Below are 22,554 nucleotides of genomic sequence, written 5' to 3'. Positions count from 1 at the left end.
TATTCCCATTAAAAGCAAAAATCTCTCAGCATTGCATAGAACTGAAACTAGGTTAGCTAGTTTACACAGGCAGAGGAGTCTACTACAGAAAAACACAGCTTAATCCTCAGGCTCATTCATTATTCACAAGGGTGGTAAAAGTCCAAAGGAGGAGGGGAGGAGAGGGCAGATTAGTATGGGAAAAAAGGCAACGAGCAATTGCAAGGGTTTTAAAATTATTTATTCTAAAAAGATGCTGTTCAATTTCACCCTTTGGGTAAAAACAAAAATATATCAAGCTCAAAGTTGGATTATTAAACTGAAGCATACCACATCAACAGTTCCCCTATTTAATTAAACACCAGCAAGCACACCTATTGCTAAAGTACAGACAACTATTGCTTTGGCAAGATCATTCTAATATGCATGATAGTCTTCTCTCTCCCCACAAGAAAGGCACTTTGATTAATACTAAAGCCACGATATCTTTTGTACTAGTCCGTACAAAATGACGATCTTCAGTATAATCTGGAAAGGTTTAAGGAGTTTCCATTTAAAAAGCTATCTTCTTATAATCCAACACTACCACAGCTCAGTCAATAGAAGTATTTGACCTAGATTGCTACGGTCCCCAGTCTCTTGAGAGGGACACTCTCACAGGGAGTTCTCAACCTGGAAATAAGCACCAGCTGCTCCAAGACAGTTTTGGGTGGATTTCAAAGGAAGACATGAGGCACATCTCCTTGTATGGCCTTCTGGGAAGAGTGAACTTTCATAGAGATATGTCAGGGATGAAGAGATGGCAGTAAAACATCTCCCAGGAAAGGACATGTTCTGCCTTGAAGAGGAATCCATATTTTACACATGGTCCCGCAGGCTGCAGCAGAATAACCTGCAGTGTTTCACGGGCACCTTTTTTTTAATAACCAAATGGAGTAGAGAAGCTACAGAGGCATCCTACAGCTGTGAAGTTCTTCATGCATAGCACAAAGTAAGTTTGCTCAAGTACAGCTAGCCCAAAACACAGCTGAAAGCTTCAGTAAGAAAACTCTGATAAAGCTGAAACTGATATACTGTATTATACTGAAGCCATTGTAAATTCAAAAGAAAAATGCATCCAACAAAAGCTCTGTTGTTTTTAATAAATTTCAACACTGGTGGGAGACTACAAGAAATCTCAAACTGCTTCTTCACTGGTATTAAAAGTGGTTGAAATTCTGCCTATTCCTGCCAAAAAAAGTTCTGATACATACATTGTCCAAAGGTGAATGAGAGAAGAGTCATCCCCTCAGGCACCCTCCCGCTGCCCCCATTTTTGCCAAATCTTCCAGAGCAAGTGGTATGGCAATGCTGGAAATAAAACCCCAGCATCCTGACCTGCAGTCCAGTGCCTTGATGTTATCAACATTAAGGTGGCTAGCAAAATCTTGCCAATAGTTTAGAATGGGAATCCTGCAGGTAGCAGGCTGTCTCGCCTTCCCCATACACATTAAATACCTACCTGTGCACAGTAACAGTCAAGTAGCACTCACATTCAGGTTCAGAATAACCTCCATCTGTAGCTGAACTAAACTAAAACTTTTTTAAAAACAATAGGCTGCTTATTTGCATGTTCTTTTTGACCAGCTGCTACATTAAAATGGTAAGAAAAAGGTCTCAGCCAATAATTCTTTCAATATAGTCTCTGGATTAAAAAAAGAGACAATCTTCTTTGGACAGAGAACAGAATGAACTAGCAGTTAGCTACTGCATAAAGCTTTGTTGATTCTATGCTAGAACCTTATAGCTGAGAAAATCTGTACTTGACCATCAGGTTTTCCCTCAAGCTGATTTAACACAGAAGTCCTCGTCCCGGTTTTCTTTCCCGTGTTTCTTCATCCTCATGCAACACACCAGATGCTCCCTTAGAAGGCACATCTTACAAATGCCCTCCAGAGGAGTGGAAATTTACTTGGGCACAACTGCTCCCATCCCTCGAGTGCTTGGACTTAAAAACTGATTCATGTTCCTTGAAGATATCCCACTCATATTGCTTATCAGATGGAAACAGAATGTCAAGTATTAAAGCTCAGTCCAAAATTAATTATTTCCCTTTCCAATTCCACCCACATGCTATACCACAAGCTCATGAAAAAAGTACAGCATCACTACAGAAACCTGAATTCAACAGCCCTCACACATACCCAAGTATAATATAGTGATGGAAGCATGAATTAACAAGTACTGAAAGAGTGTTGGGGATTAAGAAAAACTAAGGCATTGGTAGGGAGATGCCAGAATTCTTCAGCTTTGACAAGGTGCAAACTCTCCTCTGGGGTAATAATATAAACATCGAACTCTGGCTGGAATAAGACACCTTCAGTTTTATGGGGTATCAAAGTACAATCCGTTAATAGATTTAACTTCTCCAAGGTTGGTGGGTGGGGAGGGGAACGACTGTCCCAAAGAATGCACTAGAATCAAGAAAACGGATCTAGTTGAACCAAATAAACCTAATATGCATACAGCATTCCCATGCATCCCCTATTTAAATCAGGACTCTGATGTGAATTTTAACTTCCAAAAGCAGAGGAAGAAAATATTCTACTGAAAGTAGTAAAAAGGTTCAAAAAATTTCTTTAACACCGATGTCTGCCTGTAGTAGATACAAAGGCTAAAATATGGACAATTCTTAGATCTCACTTATATAGCGTCGCCACAACTCTACCATTTTCTGAGGCAGCTTGGTAAACTTGGCTTGCTGGAAAGAGACAGCCACCACTGGAAAAATGAAAAGGAGTACTCTAAAACGCTTAGGAGAGTGTAACATTAGAAAGAGCAACAAAGAGACAAAAGTATCCAGTGAAGAAGCAGCAGAAAGTCAAAAACACTATGCTTAGCCTGAAAGTATGGATAGACTTGGAAAGACTATTGCAGCTGCAAAAATAAAATGCACAGAGAAATTAAGATCTCCAGTTTAGTCTATGCCCCAAGATCTCCATAAGCACAGAGCCATGAAAGTACAAAGTTTCCTCTACAGTCCCTTCTGCAGTGACAGATCCTCAAGTTCTGATCATCTAATCCTAAAATAATTTATAACTGTAGTAGCAAATGAGTGAGAGGAAAGAAGCTAAAAGATAAGCATGTCTGAGGGGAAAAATCAAGACAGTTTTGCCAGCCCATGTGAAGCTGGTATTTCTGCTCCTTTAGATGAGGATGGAAACATTCAAGTGAATCTCCTTCTGGTTGATGGGCTGTCTCCTCAGCTCTTCCTTTCTAACCCATCTTCAGCTGTTTCATTAACTGGGATTTCCCCAGTCTCCAATATATCTGCTTGCAAACCCTAACCTACCAGCAATGCAAAAAGCAAGTATACAAATGAAGTATTTCCGCAACTGAAGTGCGTGCATCAAGCATTCACATGGCTCTTTGCATTCATTTGAATTTCTTTCCTCTCTCCTGTTACATCCATAATATGATTGAATACTTACCCCCCAAAACAAAACAGTCACAGTGGATGGAAATGGCAAATATCAAACAAGAGTAAGTTTAATTGGGTCACCTTCCAGAACTCCACCAAAAAAAAAAAAAAAAAAAAAAATCAAAACAACAAAAACAACAACAAAAATCAAACCAGACAAGACTAGCTGAACAAAGCTAAAAACAAGAATCAATGCAGAAAAGGGCCTTGAGGACAGGTTTTGAATAGCCAGCAGTGCCTCAGCCACCACAGTTGGCCACTGCCAGACACTACAAACCAACAGAAAGTCCTACATTTAATCCACGGAGATCACGGTTACAGATCTTCACCCTACAACTGTTTTAAACAGTCCAAAGGCTGTTTTAAGGGTCTGACTGTACTCAACACATTCATACTAACCAGAAAGGAAACTTAGGTAAGAGGCAGACCCCCAAGCTTCATCCCTGTTTCTCCATTTTTAGACCCCACCTGATCACAGCCACTGCTTTTCTACTATACTTAGCTGAAACTATTAAATTTTTGCCCATGTTATATTAAGAACATTTTGTTGAACTTCTATGGTGTGAAACTGTGGTTTGCTGCAAGTTGGTCAGGGAAGACAGTAAAAAGTCTGTACTAGAAATTGGACCGAGAGAGAGGTACCTGCCATCACAACAAATGAAGTAGTGGATAGAAACTAAGGCTGCAGGAATGCAGGTGCACAAAGAAAGGTTTAAGGATGCCACTTGGGAGTTTTTCCCATCAGGCATAGCACTTGCATGAATTCTCCATTTTCACAGCATCTGGTAGTGAGAAACGAACGGATTATCTGGCTGTCTCTGTGGTGCTCATCTTGCCAAGAAAATCCCCACCCTACAAGAGAAATTCTAGCTAACATGATCAAGATGTGCATACTTTTCAGTGGAATAAACAGAACCAAATTCTGTCCTGGTTATAGGAATGTTTTCTAGACAAGTCTCTAAACAACAGTTTAAAACAGAAAATTAATTTAAAAAATGAGAACAACACACAGTATTTCTAAATTATACTTTTCAGCAGAGAATTAAACCTGCCTGCTTATTCCTTTTTATCTGTTTGAAGGATTAAGGGAGAAAAGTGATGCCCATGGATACTACTGTGAAGAGAACAGAAGTTTTTCAGTATTTTTCTCCTTTTTCTTGGTGAAAGCCATATCCCCCCTGGGTGTACCAATGCACTGACTTCCCTGTCTGCCTGTCTTAGGTGTTCCAGAAATCAAAGCCCATCAGTGCCTGTGCTAAAGTTTGCTCAAGGCCCTTCAGACCCAATTAATCAAATAGGATGGAGAAGAAGAAAGTGTTTATAATTCACAGCATGAAACTTTGTATCGAGACAAGATATCATCTATCATCTGCACAGAGCTGCGTACCTTTCCAAAAAAATAAACTAATCTTTTCAGGCTCCAAAGGGTTTACAGAGAGATAAAGGTTCTGTGAGGTAAAGCAATTTGTCCAACATTATGCACTAGGAAAGATCACGGCAGACCTCACAGGGAACCCAGCTCTCTCGACACGTCTGGCAGTACAGATTGTGCTTCCCAGGGAATGCTTTCAAAACAGTAGCATTTCACTTCTTTGTYTTTTTTTTTTTTTTTTTTTTTAAAGAAACAGCAGCAACAAAACGCCAAACACCTTTCCCTGGCCCAGACTCATTTCTGTTGCTACTTAGCTGCTGACAGATGCAAACATTTGGAAAAAAAAAAATGCAAAGATATTTCCTGCAGCAAATTCCAAACGAAAGCTCTCAGGTTGTGGACTATCTGCATTAGTGTTTTTTCCTTCACATTCGTCATTTGTTCAGCAGTGCTAGGCACGCCAGCATGGGCCAGACATTTTACAGCCAAGTCACCTAAACCAATAAAGGGGTGTGCAAAAAGAAAAACAAACAAACCAACCCCACCCCACACAAAGTAACTGCTTCTGTTGTTCTCACCCACGAGGGAGGCTGCACTGATGGTGAAGTGCCAGACTGGGTAAAAATCAGTGCATCTCCTGAGCTCATGACTTTGTTAACACCTGCAGAAGAGTTGGAAAACACATTCCCTATACTGCTTGAAAACAGCATAATGTTAAAGCAGCGGGGGGGGAATCCCAAAGTCTGATGTGGCTATATAATATTGGTATTCTGTATATTTAATTCTACCTCTTTTCAGCATATGTTTAGCAAACATCTGGAAAGCTACCCCAAGTTTTGATTTTAGTCTGTACTTGTTTATTTTGGTGTCACAAAAAATGAAAATGTCTACAATTTTGTAGCTCAGTTTAAAAAGGTGAGCTGGAGTATAAAAAATTTTTATGCAGCTTGTATCTCACTGCCAAATTGCACTAATCCACATTCTAGACCTACAACCTATAAATCTAATTTAATACAGTAGTTCTGGTACTTGGTGACCACAACTGAGTTGTTCTGCCAGCCTTATGCACAGATTTTGCTTTGTTTGAAAGGTATAAATAAGTTCTAGCCTGTGGTTGAGAGGAAAGAAGCTTTCACACTCTATCAGACAAGGCTAAAATATGTATTTAAAAAAACCTGCCACTAACCCATCTCATCGTATGTAGCAGAAGATAGTATGCGCTTTACTTTACAGCTAGATTTCACAAAGTAGGTGTACAGGAGGAGCTTGGTAGAGGAAAAAAGCAACCATATAAGGGAAAAAAAACAGAATAAAAAGATTTTCCATTTTGGCGAGTTTGGCAGACATCTGCTCATATCACTGAAGGCTTGGCAGTTTTCAAATCAGGGGAACCTCAGATTACCCCTAGCTGTTCCTTCTTTCAGCTAAAGAAATAAAACACAAAGCCAGGTTCCTTACACACAAGCTGAGATTAAGATGGCTTTATATTTACCTGTCTGCTTTCAGAAGCAGGTTAGATGGCAGCTCAAGGAGCTGGTTGTGTTGAACATCCAGGACTTCCACTTGTGTTCGTTCAAGCCGATCTGGTAGCCTTCCTAACACGTTATGTCCAGCCAGCAGCTTACGCAAGCTGCTGTTGTAGAACAACCTTAGAGAAATAAAACCACCAAAAATAAGAACAATTTAAACTGAAAAAATTTGCTTTGACAATTTTTAGGTGAGATATCACAGTTCATTACAAGAAAGTGATTCAGCCAACTGATTAGCAGACATGATATTAGTTACGCACGGATCTGAGAATATCTTCCCACTCTCCACCAACCTCTTTAAAAGGATGAACGTTCAGAGAATGGGAGGGAGATTTAAGGATGATTAAAGAGTGAAAGTAGTGAGAAAGGGTTATCTTATTGCACTATCTGAAACATGAATATAGAAGCACGATGGTGAGGTGGATAATTGCTAACAATGGCTGTGGAAAACTGCACTGGTGGGATCCCTGTAGCTAACAGGAGGATTTTAAAAGCATAGATGAAATCATCAGCCACCCCACAAACTTCATAGTACTTTACTCATCGTGTGCTGACTCATAATCCAATGCTTTCCCCCACCCCCCATTTTCCTTTCTCGTTAATACCAGACTAACATAAAGCCTCCCTTTCCATTCTACAGCGAATGAAATTTATCTAATCCGCTTTATTTTCTTGAGCTTTTACAAATGATAGATGACCCAGAGTCCATCCCCCTGCCCCACTTTTTTGAGGAGGGGAAGCAATCTAAGGAGAAAAGAAAGAACTGCTGTTCTGATCAAATAGTAAAGCTAAAATTCGCAGTATAAACAACTTCATAAGTAGTTCAAAATCTGGACCTAAGGACCTCAAGCAAAATGGAAGCAAGTCTCAATTTTGAGCAGGAAACATTTTCAGCAAATTAAAAAAAAAAAGGTTATTCTTCATTTGTCACCTGTTTTGTGTTATCACTACTGTACTGTTTAATGCTGACCTGTTTCAACCAAAGATTCTCAAATTACTCAGCATTACAGGAGAAACCTTCTTCCCTCTGTTACAAAGATGACCCATATACACACAAACAGCCTTTCCTCCCCCTCTTCCCTGCAATACATAAGGACAAGATGCAGTAACACTGTAGGTCATTGGACTATTATGCCAAAATAACCAACGAAGTATGCAGAGTTTTTCCCTTGACAGATACAGTCATACTTTTATCTGTGTGCCAGTGTTAACAGTTATCTCAGTTGGATGAATTGTCTGCATTATGACCATGGATACAAGTCAACAGCTAGCCATATCAGTCAGGAAGGTCCAGCACTGCACAAAAAGACTTAACATACAGTGATAAGCACATTTATTATGTTTTCATCATTTAAGCATTTTAGTTTCATTTCACTTTTATTTTAAAATGCTCCAGAGTTATGGGCTTGCCTTTCTATTCTTTTCCTTTCTAATCAAGACCGGCCAGTATCAAACCCACCAAACATTATAGGAAAAAGTAGAGTTGGGTGAGAGCACCTAATTTTTTTTTTTTTTTTTTTGGATTGGGGGGGACACATTGCTTTAAATTAAAAAAAAAAGTTCAAATCATGGTGAAAACATGAACAATTAACTTTTCAGTGGGAATGTATTTTACAAATAGTTCAGAAGAGCTCAAAAAAAAAATTTTTTTTTTTTCCCTTTTCTCCCCCGGCCTGTTTCTCCAAGGTACAAAAGGAAACAGGCTCCCTGGAGAGAGCTCAAACCACCAGCATCCAACTAAGCAAGCTCCTGATGAACCTGGGCCACCCAGTTTCCAAGGTGGTGGGGAGTCAGAGCTGCTCTTCCCTATGGGCAGCTTACCCACTTGCTTGACTCCCATAGAAAGTTTTGATGGAATCAAAAAATTCCCAAGGGCAAGTATGCTGCTCAGCATTAGCATCTTCTGAGGAAATATGGTTTGGTGAAAACATTCAAGCAGCTCCTTTAGTAAGCAACTGTTCAACAGAACACATTGTTGAATACAAATAGATCTTTTGTATTTGTCAACAAATACAGGAACAAAAATGCATCCACGGACATCTCTTCATTGGTGGTAAAAAGGTCATTTCAACAAATCCTTAAAGCATTTTATTTTCTTTGGGAAATCTCTGGCAATGTCAGTTTTATAAAAATGAGTTTGTCCTGTATAGTTGAAATATAAGTGCCCTTTTTGTCACTTTTTAGTACTTTTAAAGCACAGGTGGCTCTATTACAGCCTAACAGCATACATAGTTCCCATTTTCTTTAATTGCGGCAACAGACACAGTCCTGCAACTCAACTGATCCAACTCCTTGGCTTCAAGGATTGCTTTCCTGTTACAAGAGGCAAACAAACAGCATCAATTGCAGTTTGCTTTGACTAGGTGCGACCTTCATCCTCTGGAAAACTGTTGGTCAGTCAAGGCCTGGACATTTGTGGTTAGGATTAGACGCATCTTCCTAGGAGAGCGCTGTTGACCTACTTCACAGGTTTTTAGAGTGCTATTTTATATAGAACCAAAAGCAAGCAGCAGTGCACATGAATATGCCTTCTGGGCACTGGTATTTGTTACCTTTAGCATTTGTATTTGAACTCAGACCCAAATTTCTCTAAAGATTAATGGATGTTCAAAGCCTGGGTTTTGAACTGGGCCCTAAACTGAACTGACTTATTAGGAGCTAAGTTATCTAGACACATTCTACAAAGAAGAACTTCCAAAGATAAGCCATTTCCTGGGGTTAATGATAAGATGGCAGGAGAGACAAGTGGGATGTTGACTGTACCTAATTTCAGCTAATCATTAATCTCCCAAAGATATCCGGTATGCCTTGATAGTCCTGCTGTTATGAAGTGCAAATGAAAAGCAAATGAACTTTTGCTCCTCCACCCTCTGAGTAGGTGCAGTTTCACTTTGTGTGGAAAAAACAGATTGATTTAATAGACTGCATGTTAGCCTATTAGTTTGCCTAGTGTATCTACTTGCATCCTTTTCTGCCTATGTTTCTGAAATCTACTCTCTTCCCATTCCCAACACTGAAATTGCCAGTTTTCACCATCTCTCTCTTTCATCTGAACCAGACAGAACTATCTTTTTGGTTTCTGATGTTCTTCTGTGCTGTGCAGCTAGGTAAGGCAAACATTTAATATCATCATACACAAGCTGTCCAGAATTTTCTATGGCTCAGCATATCTCCATACGATTTCACCCTTTCTGCCTGGATATTTTCTCCCTCTTTCACAACACCCTTTTTGAAGGGCACAGAGAGGCACGACAGTTCTCTTCCGGGAAAGTCAGGCACTCAAATCCTCAATACCATCACCTGACCAGTATACTCATCTGGACCAGGTCTCTCTAGAAGAAAATTAATAAGAGCCGTTCATAATTTAATTCTGACTATTTAAAATCTTTCCTCCCTGTTCACTGGTTTTCCTATCATTTGTATTCAATTTTAAGTTTAAACTCCTGGAAAAGAAACCATCTTTGTAGTGAAGACAATTGCTCTACTTGCAAAAGCTTACTTGCTTTATGGGGCTTTACCCTCTCCTTTCAACCCTTTTTCTTACCCAATACTCAGTCAGGGCTGTGATCTGGAGTCTCTAGGCACCACTGACAGAAATAAGTTATAACTTCTGAATCTCTGAAGTGTCATGCAAAGTTACGGCTGTAAATATTTAATATTCAATATTAAAAATGAAGCGCTTTCCTCTCCAAACAGTGGCATGAACAGCTTCAGAACTTCCATTTGGAATTCAAAGGCACTGTTTTCTCTGCATGAAAGCAAGAGAAGAAAGGCTGTGTGGAAGCTTGTGGCATGACGACACCCCACAAGGTAAAAATAAAATCAAACAAAAGATAAAACGGGCCTGTCACTGGAACAAAATAAACATTGAATCAGCAATTATTTCTGAATTGCTTATCCTGTTCCACATTGTGCAACTTTGTCTGCAGGACTTACCGGACAGGCAGCTCACGTATCTGATTGTGGCCAACATCCAACACTTCCAGTTTTCTGCTGTCACATACCCACTCAGGCAGGTTTTCCAGGTGGTTTCTATGAATGTAGAACACAAGAGGTATGCTAAACCACAGTCCAGATTTAAAGGTTATTAAAAATACAGCCTCAAGACAGGTAGAGATACCTGCAGAAAACACACTTGCTACATATATGCTTCCTGTGAGAGTGTACATCCCCTCTTCACTAATGGCACTACAAATGCAATAAGATTCTGACTGAAGAGGTAAGAAAGCTCACAGTGTTTTCACCCTAGATGTGCAGCCACTAACCAAGACAGGGGAGAATGATAGTGCCAAACTACCAAGAAAGAAGTATCAAGAGTATCGAGGATGAAGAAGTCCTTGCAAGAATGAGAAGGAAACTGTTCATTTCATCTTCCATTTGAGAGATACTTCTCAAAAAATCATTCATGTCCTACACAGTTGCAACGTGCCTCTTCGATCTCCCAGAAACTCAATGCTGAAAACCACTCTACTACTACTCAACAATCTCACTGAACAGGACAAAAACTTTCTTAAAGCATCTTTAAAGCCAAGGGGTTTGCTCTTCTTACATTTGCCTCCACAGAAGCTAATCTTTTTAAAAATTGAAGTTTTTAGAGGTAAGTTTTTCCAAAGACTGCACTGAAAACATGCAGCTGGGCACCTGTGCTGCCTGCCTTGAATGCAAACATTAGCAGTGCAACATACATGGAGGAAATTGTTGATTTATGTTTGTGCCATATAAGATTCCTAATCCCGAACTTTCAAATCTACATGTGCCTGTTTATATGATTTGATGCTCAGTTGCACATCTGAGTAGGTTAACTGAAGTAATGGATATGTGCATACACGTGCACACATTCTGGCTCGTTCATGCGCTTGTATCCTCTGTTTCATTCATGCAATAAACTTCAACCAAAATATCTGGTAGCAACAAAACCCTTCTTTCCTGAAACAGCTTCCTTTTCAACCTCAGAAAGATTTCCCAAATTCCAAGCGAGCCAAAGATGTCCAAGAAGCTAAAGACTTCCTATCCATTTAATAACATGCCATCACAGAACCAAGGCACAAAAAAGGCGATTACAAAGTCATGCAACCTTTGCCAACATGATCTCTACTAAATTAAGAACACAGCTTTACAAAAAGCACTTTTCAGCAAATGACACTCAGCCACACATGTATACTACACTTAGGTGCACAGTGACAGTAACTCATGATTGATGCAACTTAGAAATTGATGGCCACTGCCCCCGGTTAACCCACTAATTGTTACGGTCATCCTCAACAGCTTAGGTGTGCTTTAAGAAGGCTTTTTAATATATTAAATTATCACTTTAATGGGCAAATGAGCAATTCCTTAAATAAGGAAGACATTAAGCATATGTGCAAGGTGTTCCTGACTGAGCCCTTAAATTGTTAAATAAAACCAAAATAACCCCTTTTCCATTTCTTTCCTAACCCTGCCTTCCTTTTTTATGTGGGATTTATGGATACATTCAGATGGCAACTGCAGACAGCCCTGCAGCAGGCAGGGCACCATGGAACAAGGATGAGCTGCAAGTGCTGCAAAACTGATAAGTAAACTATCAAACCGTGACCCATGCCAGGCTTGTGATACAGACACATCCAGAAAGCAACTTGCATTCAGGTCTCATATTGGTACTTATTTGAATAATCCTGTGCATTTGTATAAGTTCAGAAATCTTTAGATCAGTGACATTATTTTCCATTAACTATAAACATGCATTACACTTTTCACAGTACAAATGAATAAAAAGGAAACAGGGAAGAGTTGGCCAGTAGAAGAAAACCCATCTTCTGACCCTGAGCATGAACCTTCTTGTATCTCAAGGTCCAATTCTGGTCCCAACTTCCTCTCAGTAAAATACCAATGAATGTTGTTTTTCATAATCTTGGTTGATGTATGTTCTACAGACCCCAAGAAAAAATAAAACAAAAACAAAACATACTCTTACCTAGAAATATCCATATAAGTCAGGTAGTTAGGAACTGGATACACATCAAGGTGAACAAGTTCTAGGAGATAAAATAGAAATAAATGTGATGTCTCAAAATACAGAATAGCCATTTAGGTGCAGATCTTCAAGAGGTATTTTAAATAGCTAACTCTCAGCACAAGTCGGTAACCTAAAAAAATGCTCTCAGGCTCTGGACCTTTATGAACTGAGCTTTGTTTCTCTCTATTATGTCTGAGTATACATTTGCTATATCAGGCTGTACTTGCTACAACAGACACTTCCTAACAGATCAGAAAGGAGAAACTGGAGGATTTGAAGAGTTTCACGGCAAATTCTTATCTTTGTCCCACTCAGAGTTGTACCTCAACCTCTGCCAGACTTATTTGTCTACTCCAGCCAGAAGAGTCATGCATAAACCTACTCTGCTTTTCTCACTGGTCACTTTTGGTACGGACATGAAAGTAAGATTCCCCATGCTGGAACAGCAAGCTATGGAAAACTCCAGACTCCTCCAGGTCATGGCAAAACACAGAATACTTTTCAACACAACAGTACATGAGCATCTGCATCCCTTTGGAAGTTTTTGGTTACAAGCAGCCCTACAGACTGCACAGCTCATTAACTACAGCTAGTAATGTTATATTTTGATTTCTTAAATTTTATTTCATATCCTAAGGTTTCTAGGTAATATTTACTGTTAAGGTTGAAAGTAAAACAGAATTTATTTAAGCTTACAGAAAATCCACTGAAGTGAAAGTGTAATGAACATTACGGTCTCTCTGGAGGACCAAAACAAAGTGGCCAAGAGTGCAGAGAGAGATTAGTCGGGGGGGAAAGCAAGATTCTCTTCTTATCTGACCAAATAGGCAGTTGATTGCAAACCCACGATGGCATGGGTTCTCAGCTCACATTGCAGAGCACATGCGCAGACTACGTTAACTTTTCTTAGCTGCAAAGATCTTGGCATGAATACTTAATGAAGGCATAGGCCTGGGTAATGTTAAGATGACAGCCTTTAATAGGCAGTGCAAACTGTTCAGTAAATTCACAGCTTTCTGAGCTTCTGTTTGGTTTATTCCATACCAACCTACTCCAAACAATAAAAATGGCAGTGAAAACTGAGTATTTCAGTTATATAAGTAATAGCAGCTTCTAGACAGATCAAACAAATCCTATTAATGGAATACAGGAGTTATTCAACTGGAAAAAGCTGCATAATTTTTATTTTAAAATAAAAATGAAGTTGCTGATCACAGATTTTGTAGCTTTCTGGCTAGAGTAACTAGATGCTGTAGTTAAAATATATATTGTTTTAGTCTGTCTCACAAAAGGCCACTTGTTCAAGCTTCCTTAACTCCAGGGAGAAGCAGTAAATTCCTTCATTTGCCTTGGTAGAGCAACACATTTATGCAGCGCAGAGAACTGATGCTTTCAAGACCTCTCCCTGCTGACACAGAGAGGAATTTCAGCCTAAATTTTAAGATTTCCATGGTTTTGAGACCTTTGAGTCAGCAGTACAGTGTTATCTGGAAGTCACATCTGAAGCTCAGGACTACCGATAACAGGACACAGCATATGCCGAACCCTCTAACCAAGGGTCACACCGACAGCCCCCTCCCTCTCTTCTGATTAGGTGCATTTTATGCCATAAGTGTTCCACAGAGAACCAGGTATGAAAACCAGACAACCAGAAATCAGATGACAGCACAGCTGACCTGAAAACACTCTTACCATTTGAGGAAGCATAAAGTGCCTTGAGAAAATATCCACTGATTTTGAGGGTCACCAGCTGATTTCGTTCACAGTGCAACACTTCAACGTTGTTAAAAACTGTTGCATCCAGCTCGCCAAGTCTGTTGTCTCGGAGATCCAATTGGGTCACATGATGCAGAAAGTCTATTTCGTCAGCCACCAGCCTCCTAATTGAATTCAATCTTGCGGACAAAATAAAGGATGTTAAGTGTAGCTATATGATAGGGTCCTGCTGCCAGCATAATACTCACTCTACAATCAGTTGCACTGAATTAAACTAGCATGCCTCAAAGTTCTGATCAAGTTTAAGTATTTTTCTCTTCATTATGGTGTTCTAAGTGGGATGGATCAAGTATTTTGTTTTACCGTCATGACAAAGGAATCGTGACATCAAGCTCCTTTCCAAACCACTCTGAAAACTACTGATAAAAAGCTCCACAAGAAAAGAAATATTATTATTATTATTATTATTATTGCATCTATAAAAATAAAAGATGATCTGGTTGTTAATTTGTGCCTGATAGTATGGAAAAGAAAAATAAAACCTCTACAGTTCCTGCTGACCTTCAAAGAGCTATCATGAGCATCTGCTGGAAAAGCCTGGCAGACAAGTAATCTGCAAATATCAGAGGACTGAAAGGCCACATTTAGATTTATGATTTCCCATACTCGCTTCTCACTTCACCATGTTCCACAGTGGGCAAATTCAGAGGCCAAAAAGAGTGTTGAAGGAAAACAAAACAAAAAAACCCCAAGAAGCGTGAGTCCGGAAGATGAAGAGCACAGGCTTTACCACATCTTCACTGCAGTGCACTGAAGCTGCCAATCCTCAGCAACTTCCCCAGAAGTTACAGTTGAAATAAAGTTGATCTATAACAGACAGCAACATTTGAGATGCTAGAGCACTTCAAAGAGCTCAGTTTCAAATTCTCAACTCTGATGATAACACTTTAAAATCAGAGCAGTAATTTCTGTGGATCCATTAAATCCCCTAGCAAGGACCAGGACATCCACCTATAGTTCTGTTGTTGCTCTTGCTTTTAAGTACTCTCCCCTCTGTGTTACAGTTTTATGTTCGCAAATTAATTAAATTTTCCAATTAAAAGAAAATAGGGAATATGACCCAGCCGCCTTCTTCTGTTTTTAATTTATAAGATGATGTTTATTCGTGGTTTCACTGAAGCAAAGCACTTTGCTGTGCAGCAAGTATGGTTTGCAAACACAGTCAACATAAAATATCCAAGGTGGCACTACAAGGAACCAATGTTCACTGCTTGGTGCAGAAAGGAGACTGCAGACAATGAGAGGGCTCTCAACTGCACAGTGAAAACTTGTGGCAAACTCAGCCAAGCTCACGGTATTTCACAGCATCTCTACTCTGATGCCAAAAGTGATGGCCTTGGAGTCCTTAATTGGTATCACTACATTACTAAAAGCTGAACTGCTGGACTAGCCGGTGTAGGTCTCAAGATTCTCTCTTGCTCTTTTTGAGCTTCAAACCTTGGACAACTTGGAAGCAGAATGTCTTTGACAAAAGCACTGACAGCAGACTGAGCTTAGGATGAAGACTCCTGCTTCCCTTCTGGGATCAGGGGCTGGTTTATTTTTTTTTCAGTGTAAATCTTAATTTCCCCCAAAACTCATTTTGCCAACTATTAATTCCCCTAAACACTACCTCTAAATGCTAAGTCACTGTAATCACTGTAAGTTACATAACACAGTCAGAAACTTGTTTCAGTGGACTAATACAACAGTCATACCAGGGGGCTACTATGATAGCCAAAGAGAAATTGTTTCAAAACCAGTAATTCAGACTCACTTATTTTCCCCCTTTTTCAAACACCTACCTTAGATCCACATGTTTAATATGAGGCATCCTTCCTAGCACCTGAAGGTTGAGGGTATCCAGGCAGTTCCCTGACATGCAGAGTTTATCCATAGCAGTCAGTTTCTCTAACACTCCTGGAATGTCAGCAAATTCATTGAAGGACAGACTCATGTAGCTGAGCTGATGCATATGCTCCAATTTGTCAGGAAGGGACTGGAGAAAGTTACCATCCAGCAAAAATGTCTGCAAGCTATCAAAGGGAGAGGTGGGGTGGGAGGAGAGTAAAGAAAGTGAGAAACCTGTTCAGTTGTTATAAAGACACAAATCTACTGTAGTTACAGTGAAATAACATGTATAAGAGGGTAGAAAAAGGAAAGGGGTTGCGGAACAATGCTTAAGCATCATCTGCTAAAGAAGATATTGACTAAATGTTTTAAAAGCCTTGGCAGCTATGAAATGCAGAACATAAAAGGTAGTTGTACCACATCTTCAAACATCTCCAGAATTGCAACTTGCGTGATGACAACTGAGGCACAGTAGCAAGAAGCAGGTTTGAAGATTCTCTTCAGCTTGAAGGTGACCCTTGTTTCAAATACTGGGGACTAGAAGAGCTTCAAGACAGAGCATTTTTCCACCACCTGCAGCTCACAACTGCTTCAGTACAAATCTACAAGCCAGTTTGCTGTGACACAACCCAATAGAATTTAAATTATGTACAGGGTCATGTAACTGTTTACTGCCTTTATTATCAGGCTGTATACATTAAGTTTTAAGAAAGTACTTGCTTGTGCATATCGCCCACAACTGCTGGAACATTTCTGAGGGCATTGCAGGACACGTTAAGCTCAGTCAGGGTTGGGATGCTGCAGACTGCCAATGGGAACTCTCCTAAATTATTGTTGGAAAGGTTAAGGCTCTTCAATTTGGTGAATCTACAATGAGATAAGGAAAAAAAAGGGGGGGGGGAAGACATTTTAAGGAAGTAGAACAGAAACATACCAAGTTGCTGTGCAATAATTAATACAAGGTAGGGTTGGTTACTTAAATGAAAATGGCAGGCATTTTTAGTTTATGCGCCTAATATTCAGAACAAGTGTGGAAACTATGAGACACAATTTTGACAGCACTTGCAAGAGTTCATTGATCTTAATCTGGCACAAGAAAAACATGCCCTCCTGAACAACATGCTAAACATATTTTCCTGTGAGTGTAGCACAGAAGAACAGATCCTTGCCATCCTTACAAAATATGTAATTTCTAATGAGGTCTTCTGTGGCATCTGATCCTGTACTAAAGCACTGCTGTACTTCTGAACACATTTCTTGCTAGTAAGACTACCCAAATAAATAGTGACACTGGTAACAAGACACAGGAATTTCTTAGCATATTTGAACACAAAATTCTCATGGGTTAGCTCAGCTCCATTTGGGTGAGTAGACACTGCATTTCAACCAAAAAAAAAAAATCTCATTAGAATATTAAGTTGGTTTGAACAGAACTGGTAAATATGCCGAAGTAAAGCAAAATTTAGCAAGACTTCCGTAGCAACAGAGGCAAATTCTTAAACTCTCACTTAGGCATTATCGATCAGGATGTCACAGCTCACACTGATTTCAAAATGTTGTCCCTGACACATCACGGAACTCCTAAAATACCCTCCATTTATCAAGCCAGCCAAAGAGGTAACTTGCATATGCATATGCTTGGCTTATTAGAAATGACCAAAAAGACTGTTTGGACGGGGGCGGGGGGGAAGAGCAAGAGGACAATCCACTTAGCCAGCCTGCTTGTTCAGCGGCATTACTGTGGTTGCCTAACAACCACTGGGAGGTGTGCCTAAAGGCAAATAAATGGATGAATGAAAAGATCTGTGTCAGATTCCGATAGATGGAAGGAAGTTTCTTTTCTGGCATGGTTTACACCAGGGCATTTTATTTGGACTTCATTTTCCCTTCATTAGGTCTCAAGTCCTTTATTTGTGTGAGCAGGCTTTTATATAACATGTTAATGTAAGGAAAACTGCTCCTATGAACACTTACATTTTATGTGAAAGCAATCTCTGATAGTATATGCCAATGCATCTACATCCTCAGCACTGGCTCAACATGTTCCTACCACATTCAGAAAACAAGGACAGAAAAAGCATCAAGCACTAAATGGGTTATAAAGTTTGAATGCCAAAAGACTCTTAAAATAAAGCTCACAAGCTATTCCAATTAACTGACATGTCTTTACTAGTGCCTAAGTCAAACTCATGCAACTGATCAAAACTCAACATGAAAATACAAACAGTGCCTTCATACCACATTTCAATGGGAGTTGTAAGCAAAGTGTGGTTTTTATCCCAAGAGACAGGCTGTAAATAAACTTAACATTTACAAAGATTTCCAGCAAGCATGGGAATGCTATGCTCTCTATTGGTGTTTGGGGGCAAAGAAGGGAGGGAAAGCTAAGGAAAAATCCTGGCCAAATTATCACAGATTTTGAACACCCTATGCCATGCTGGAGGCAGAAGAAGTTTGGAACAGACTTGTATGGAGACTGAATGAAATCTTGCAATCAAATTACTGCTGCAGGGGAAAAAATGCTTCTGTGCAGAAACAATGACTAATGCATCTCTAGAGGGAGAACTGTAAAATAAAAAGGAGGCTAGGATAAACTAGCTGATGTTAATGAGGGCTGCTAGCCAGAAAAAAATGCCTTCCTGTTCCTCTGGTTTGAGAGAAAGGGTTTAAAAATCTTGAACCTACAACTAAAAGTTTGTAACATTGGGTATAAACCGCAGTCCGGCATTTCTTTTGAAGGTAACTGGAGACTTAGGTCACAGAGATATTGGCTGGAAATTTGGAAGTCAAAGCCTACCGGATGATAGTCTCTGGGCAAGAACTAATTAAAATTTCTCTGTGAACATCTATCTATTGCATATGCTCAGCTGGAAAAAAACAAACAGACAAACAAAACCCCACAAGCCCCAAGAGGATGTACTCTAGAGAGAGAAAAGCCTTAGAGGTAAGGTGCACACAAGTGTGTGCCCCCACAATGAACCACACTACCTATTTCAAGTTTTCAGCACTGAAAATTTGGGTACAGTATGGGCATGGTTCCTGATTATCTTCTTAATTCTCTTCCAATACCTTTTCACTCCTCAACTATCTCAACAAAAAGAGGAAAGAATGTATGTGTAGTACATCTTTTACTACCCTAATGCAGGTTTATTAAGGGTCTTCTGTGAGTTGATTTGTATGTTAAATTCCCAGTTAATCTAATTACTAAGGACAAATGAACTGGTCAGCAGGTCTATATAATAGGTAAATGAGGCTAAGTAATACTTCTCAGTACTGGAGATACTCAGACAGAAGCTGAAAATGTACTTAAAAGTGTATGTCAAATAATCTGCAGAGGAGAGCTTGTTGTTAAGTCACATTTAAAGAGAAGCTGGGAAATGAACACTTTTAGTTTAGTTAGAGTTAAGGGGCTAACTGAAGACAACTGGCAGGAAATAGATTTTTCTTCCTCGTTTGTGAGCATGCTCACTTGCGAGAGGCTAACGCCACATTTCTCCCCATGGAATAGTGTCCATTACAAAAATGTTATTAATCAAGACTAGAAGGCATTTGCTCAAAGTTAAGACTTAAGTCTACCCCTCATCTTTGGTCACTCACCTCACATTATCAACACCACAAACTGGCTAGCGTATTTCCACTGCGGAGTACTGCCGTGTTGCACATTTAAAATGCTGAATTGTTTATAGTGCTTTTTATATCTAGATAAATTTACAGTCAGTAGCACCAATAGCACTTGCAGCATCAATATAAATAAAGTATGAAAGAAGTATTTTACAGACTCAAGTTTTCTGTTGCTGCTGCGTTTGCAGTGTTGGGCTTTAAATAGATTTTACAGAACAACATCCCTGCTGTTTTCTCACACCCAGATCTTTACTCCTAGCAGGAGTGGGGGTACACACAGATGCTGCCACCACAGCATTTCTGGGAAGAAGAAAAGGTACAACATTGCTCATTTGTTTGAGACATGACAGTGTAATGACCTCATATCAAGTACATGCATATGTTTTCCTTCCTCATCTCCCACCTTCCCTGGCTTTGCTATCCTTTAAAAAAGTCAAGCTGAAGATCTCTCAATATGCTATGTTCAGTTAGCTTACTAAGCTTTCTATTGTAATAATCAACACAAAAACACTCATTTCTCTGCCCCAAAACAGTTCTACTTTAAACTAGAGCAAAATGCTGACATGTCAACCCCGTCTTTGAACATGCAGTATGACTGAACACTAATTGCCATAACTGAGCCAAATAATGCCAACTTACTTAATCCTGAAGCTGCCACTTCAGGAGTGGTTTCAGTTTGACACATGCAAAATGAGGAGAGGGGATAACAAGAGAAGTTTGTATCACGGCAAAGCAATGAACTCACATACTAACATCAAGTTCAGATCTACTTGACGTGCACAGCAAAGGAATCAATCCGCATTACACAATACAGCATTTGTGTTCCTATATGTTGGGGGTGGGGGCGGGAAGAGTAGAGTGGAGTTGGCCATACACTGATGCTGGAACACAGCCATAAAAACCTAGCCTGACAAAACCAGGCTTGTCCTGCTCTTATCAAAAGCACTCAAAAAGTGATCCTCTACAACACCCAGAAAAGAATAAGTGGCTTAATAAGGAACTCAGCCTAATGAACACTACCATTTTCCCAATACAGTCTCCAGTATTTGGGGTATCTCATGATTATGTGGTTGTTATCGTTGAACACCATCATGTCAAGCAGCAGCAGAACCATCCCTTAGCTCCAGCACCACTTCCTAGCAGAACAACATATGGCAATTAAGTGTTGGAAATACAGCCTGCCACCTTCATGGATGCCTGCTTTAACCACTAACTTTTCATGAAAAGAATTTACTTATAAACCTGACTCACTAATTTCTGTCTTTGAAATAAGTGTTCCGGTTTACTGCCTGTTTGCAGTTGTGCTGGATTTTTCCCCATCCACAGCGTTATTGCCTGCGAGAGTAGCTGGCCTAGTGCCAGAAGTAGTTTTATAGCATTTCTCTTCCCAGCAAGGTGTAGCTGTGAAAGCTTCCAATTAGTTAGACAATTAAAAGGAATCATTCCAGTCCTCCCTGCCCTGCTAAATTTGTCAAGACTAAGCTGAATAGGGGTAGATAGTTTTTGGATGGCTAGGGAAATTCACTTGGATGCTGCAGGTGACGTTTTGCCTAACTGAAGCCAATAGCAGAACTTCCCACTTCGATACAGAAGAGTTTTTGATATATAATACAGAGAAGAGGAGGAGGAGGAGGAGGAGGAGGAAGGAGGAGGTCTGCTCTCTTCCACTCCATTTCTCTGGGCTAGACTCCTGCTCATCCAGAATCCAAGGAGCTTATGTCACACCATACAAAAGGGACCAAACAGATGGAGTAAAGACACCTCAAAAAAGTCAATTACTTATTTTGAGGTCAAGGATCAATTCTAGTCAAGTCAGAAAGAAATTTGAACAAGTTTTCCATTCCTTATCAATTTTTCCATTAGCTGAATGAATAAATGAAAACAGTTGTATTGAATTTCTGTTTTCTTCCTCCTCCACCCTTTCTTAAACCCCCATGGAAAAAAAAGCAGACTGATAGTTGCAGTTTTGGTACCTTTATTACCCTTTGTGCCAACACACCAGAAAGTCATCCTGATATTTCTCCCCTCTCTTCCCATCTAAAGCTATAAAAGGCACAAGAATTCTGGAAGACAGATTTAAGACTACATGCCAAAATTAATTGGTAGATTGTCTTCCAGGAAAAAAAAAAAAAAAAAAAAGTCCACACTACATACAAGGAATAAACAAAGGAATAAACTTAAGCCTAGGCAGTTCTTTTTCAAAATATACAAATAATCACAAATGTTAAGTCAAACAAGGACTATATTCAAACTTCAGGACAACACCACAGCCCTTATGACAAAGGTGGTAAGTGGACCACAAAGACAGGAAAAACAAAAAGTATGTTTTGTTAGTGGAAGTAATCTGAACCTAAATTATTTTACTCTGCAATTCTCAATTTCTGCACAAACCTAGCACACACTGCTTCAGTAGGGGGAAAACACTGCTCTCTGAGGAAGAACAAAATTCCTAAAAGAAAAACAAAAATGTATTCTCCTCCTCTGTATTGGAAACTTATATTTAAAATGCAAAAGCATAAGCTAGGAGTGGGTTACCAAACCAAAAATTATGATAGACTGCTCAGAAACATTCCTTTCTAAAGCTGAATGTGTGCATATTTGCAGAATAGGAACAGTTACCAGGCCAGCCTTTAATGTACTGCCAATCTGTACCACAGTCTTCGTGCAAGAGGCTCTGTTGATAATCTCCAAATCTTTCTAGCTAAGACAAAACAAATAAAGCTTTTTCTTCACACTGGGTGTCTATTTGTTAACAAGCAAAAGCAACAGCCACTGTATCACCAAGAAGAGAAATGCTGTCCAATGAAGCTATTACATACTGTTACTAAATACACATTTAAAAACATGAAAAGCAAACACTCACTTTGGAAGCCACATCAAAAAGCAACAGAGAAATAAATCAGGAGTAGGCTGATACGTAATAACCGGATTCCGTAAATATATTCACTACTTTTTAAAGTGGTATTTGCAAGTTACTGCTGTATTTAGTTTA

The 22,554-nt window shown here is 39.5% G+C and overlaps 1 protein-coding gene across 2 annotated transcripts in view; it reads right to left on the bottom strand.

Annotated features, from left to right (window-relative positions):
• Positions 1-22,554, bottom strand: part of PHLPP1 (PH domain and leucine rich repeat protein phosphatase 1) — a 101,298-nt gene that overhangs the window by 19,303 nt on the left and 59,441 nt on the right. For both annotated transcript variants that reach the window (XM_026079832.1, XM_026079831.1), the window contains exons 5-10: positions 16,662-16,808; positions 15,896-16,126; positions 14,028-14,230; positions 12,294-12,354; positions 10,277-10,372; positions 6,304-6,459 (exon numbers count right to left, since the gene is read on the bottom strand). In XM_026079832.1, the coding sequence (XP_025935617.1) occupies positions 6,304-6,459; positions 10,277-10,372; positions 12,294-12,354; positions 14,028-14,230; positions 15,896-16,126; positions 16,662-16,808 (894 nt within the window). The remainder of the gene's footprint in view (positions 1-6,303; positions 6,460-10,276; positions 10,373-12,293; positions 12,355-14,027; positions 14,231-15,895; positions 16,127-16,661; positions 16,809-22,554) is intronic.

This window comes from Apteryx rowi, unplaced genomic scaffold, assembly GCF_003343035.1.
Source record: "Apteryx rowi isolate R43461 unplaced genomic scaffold, aptRow1 scaffold_50, whole genome shotgun sequence".
NCBI classification, from domain to species: domain Eukaryota; kingdom Metazoa; phylum Chordata; class Aves; order Apterygiformes; family Apterygidae; genus Apteryx; species Apteryx rowi.
The sequence above is the reverse complement of the archived record's forward strand: the minus strand, read 5'-3'. Positions and strand labels throughout refer to the sequence as shown.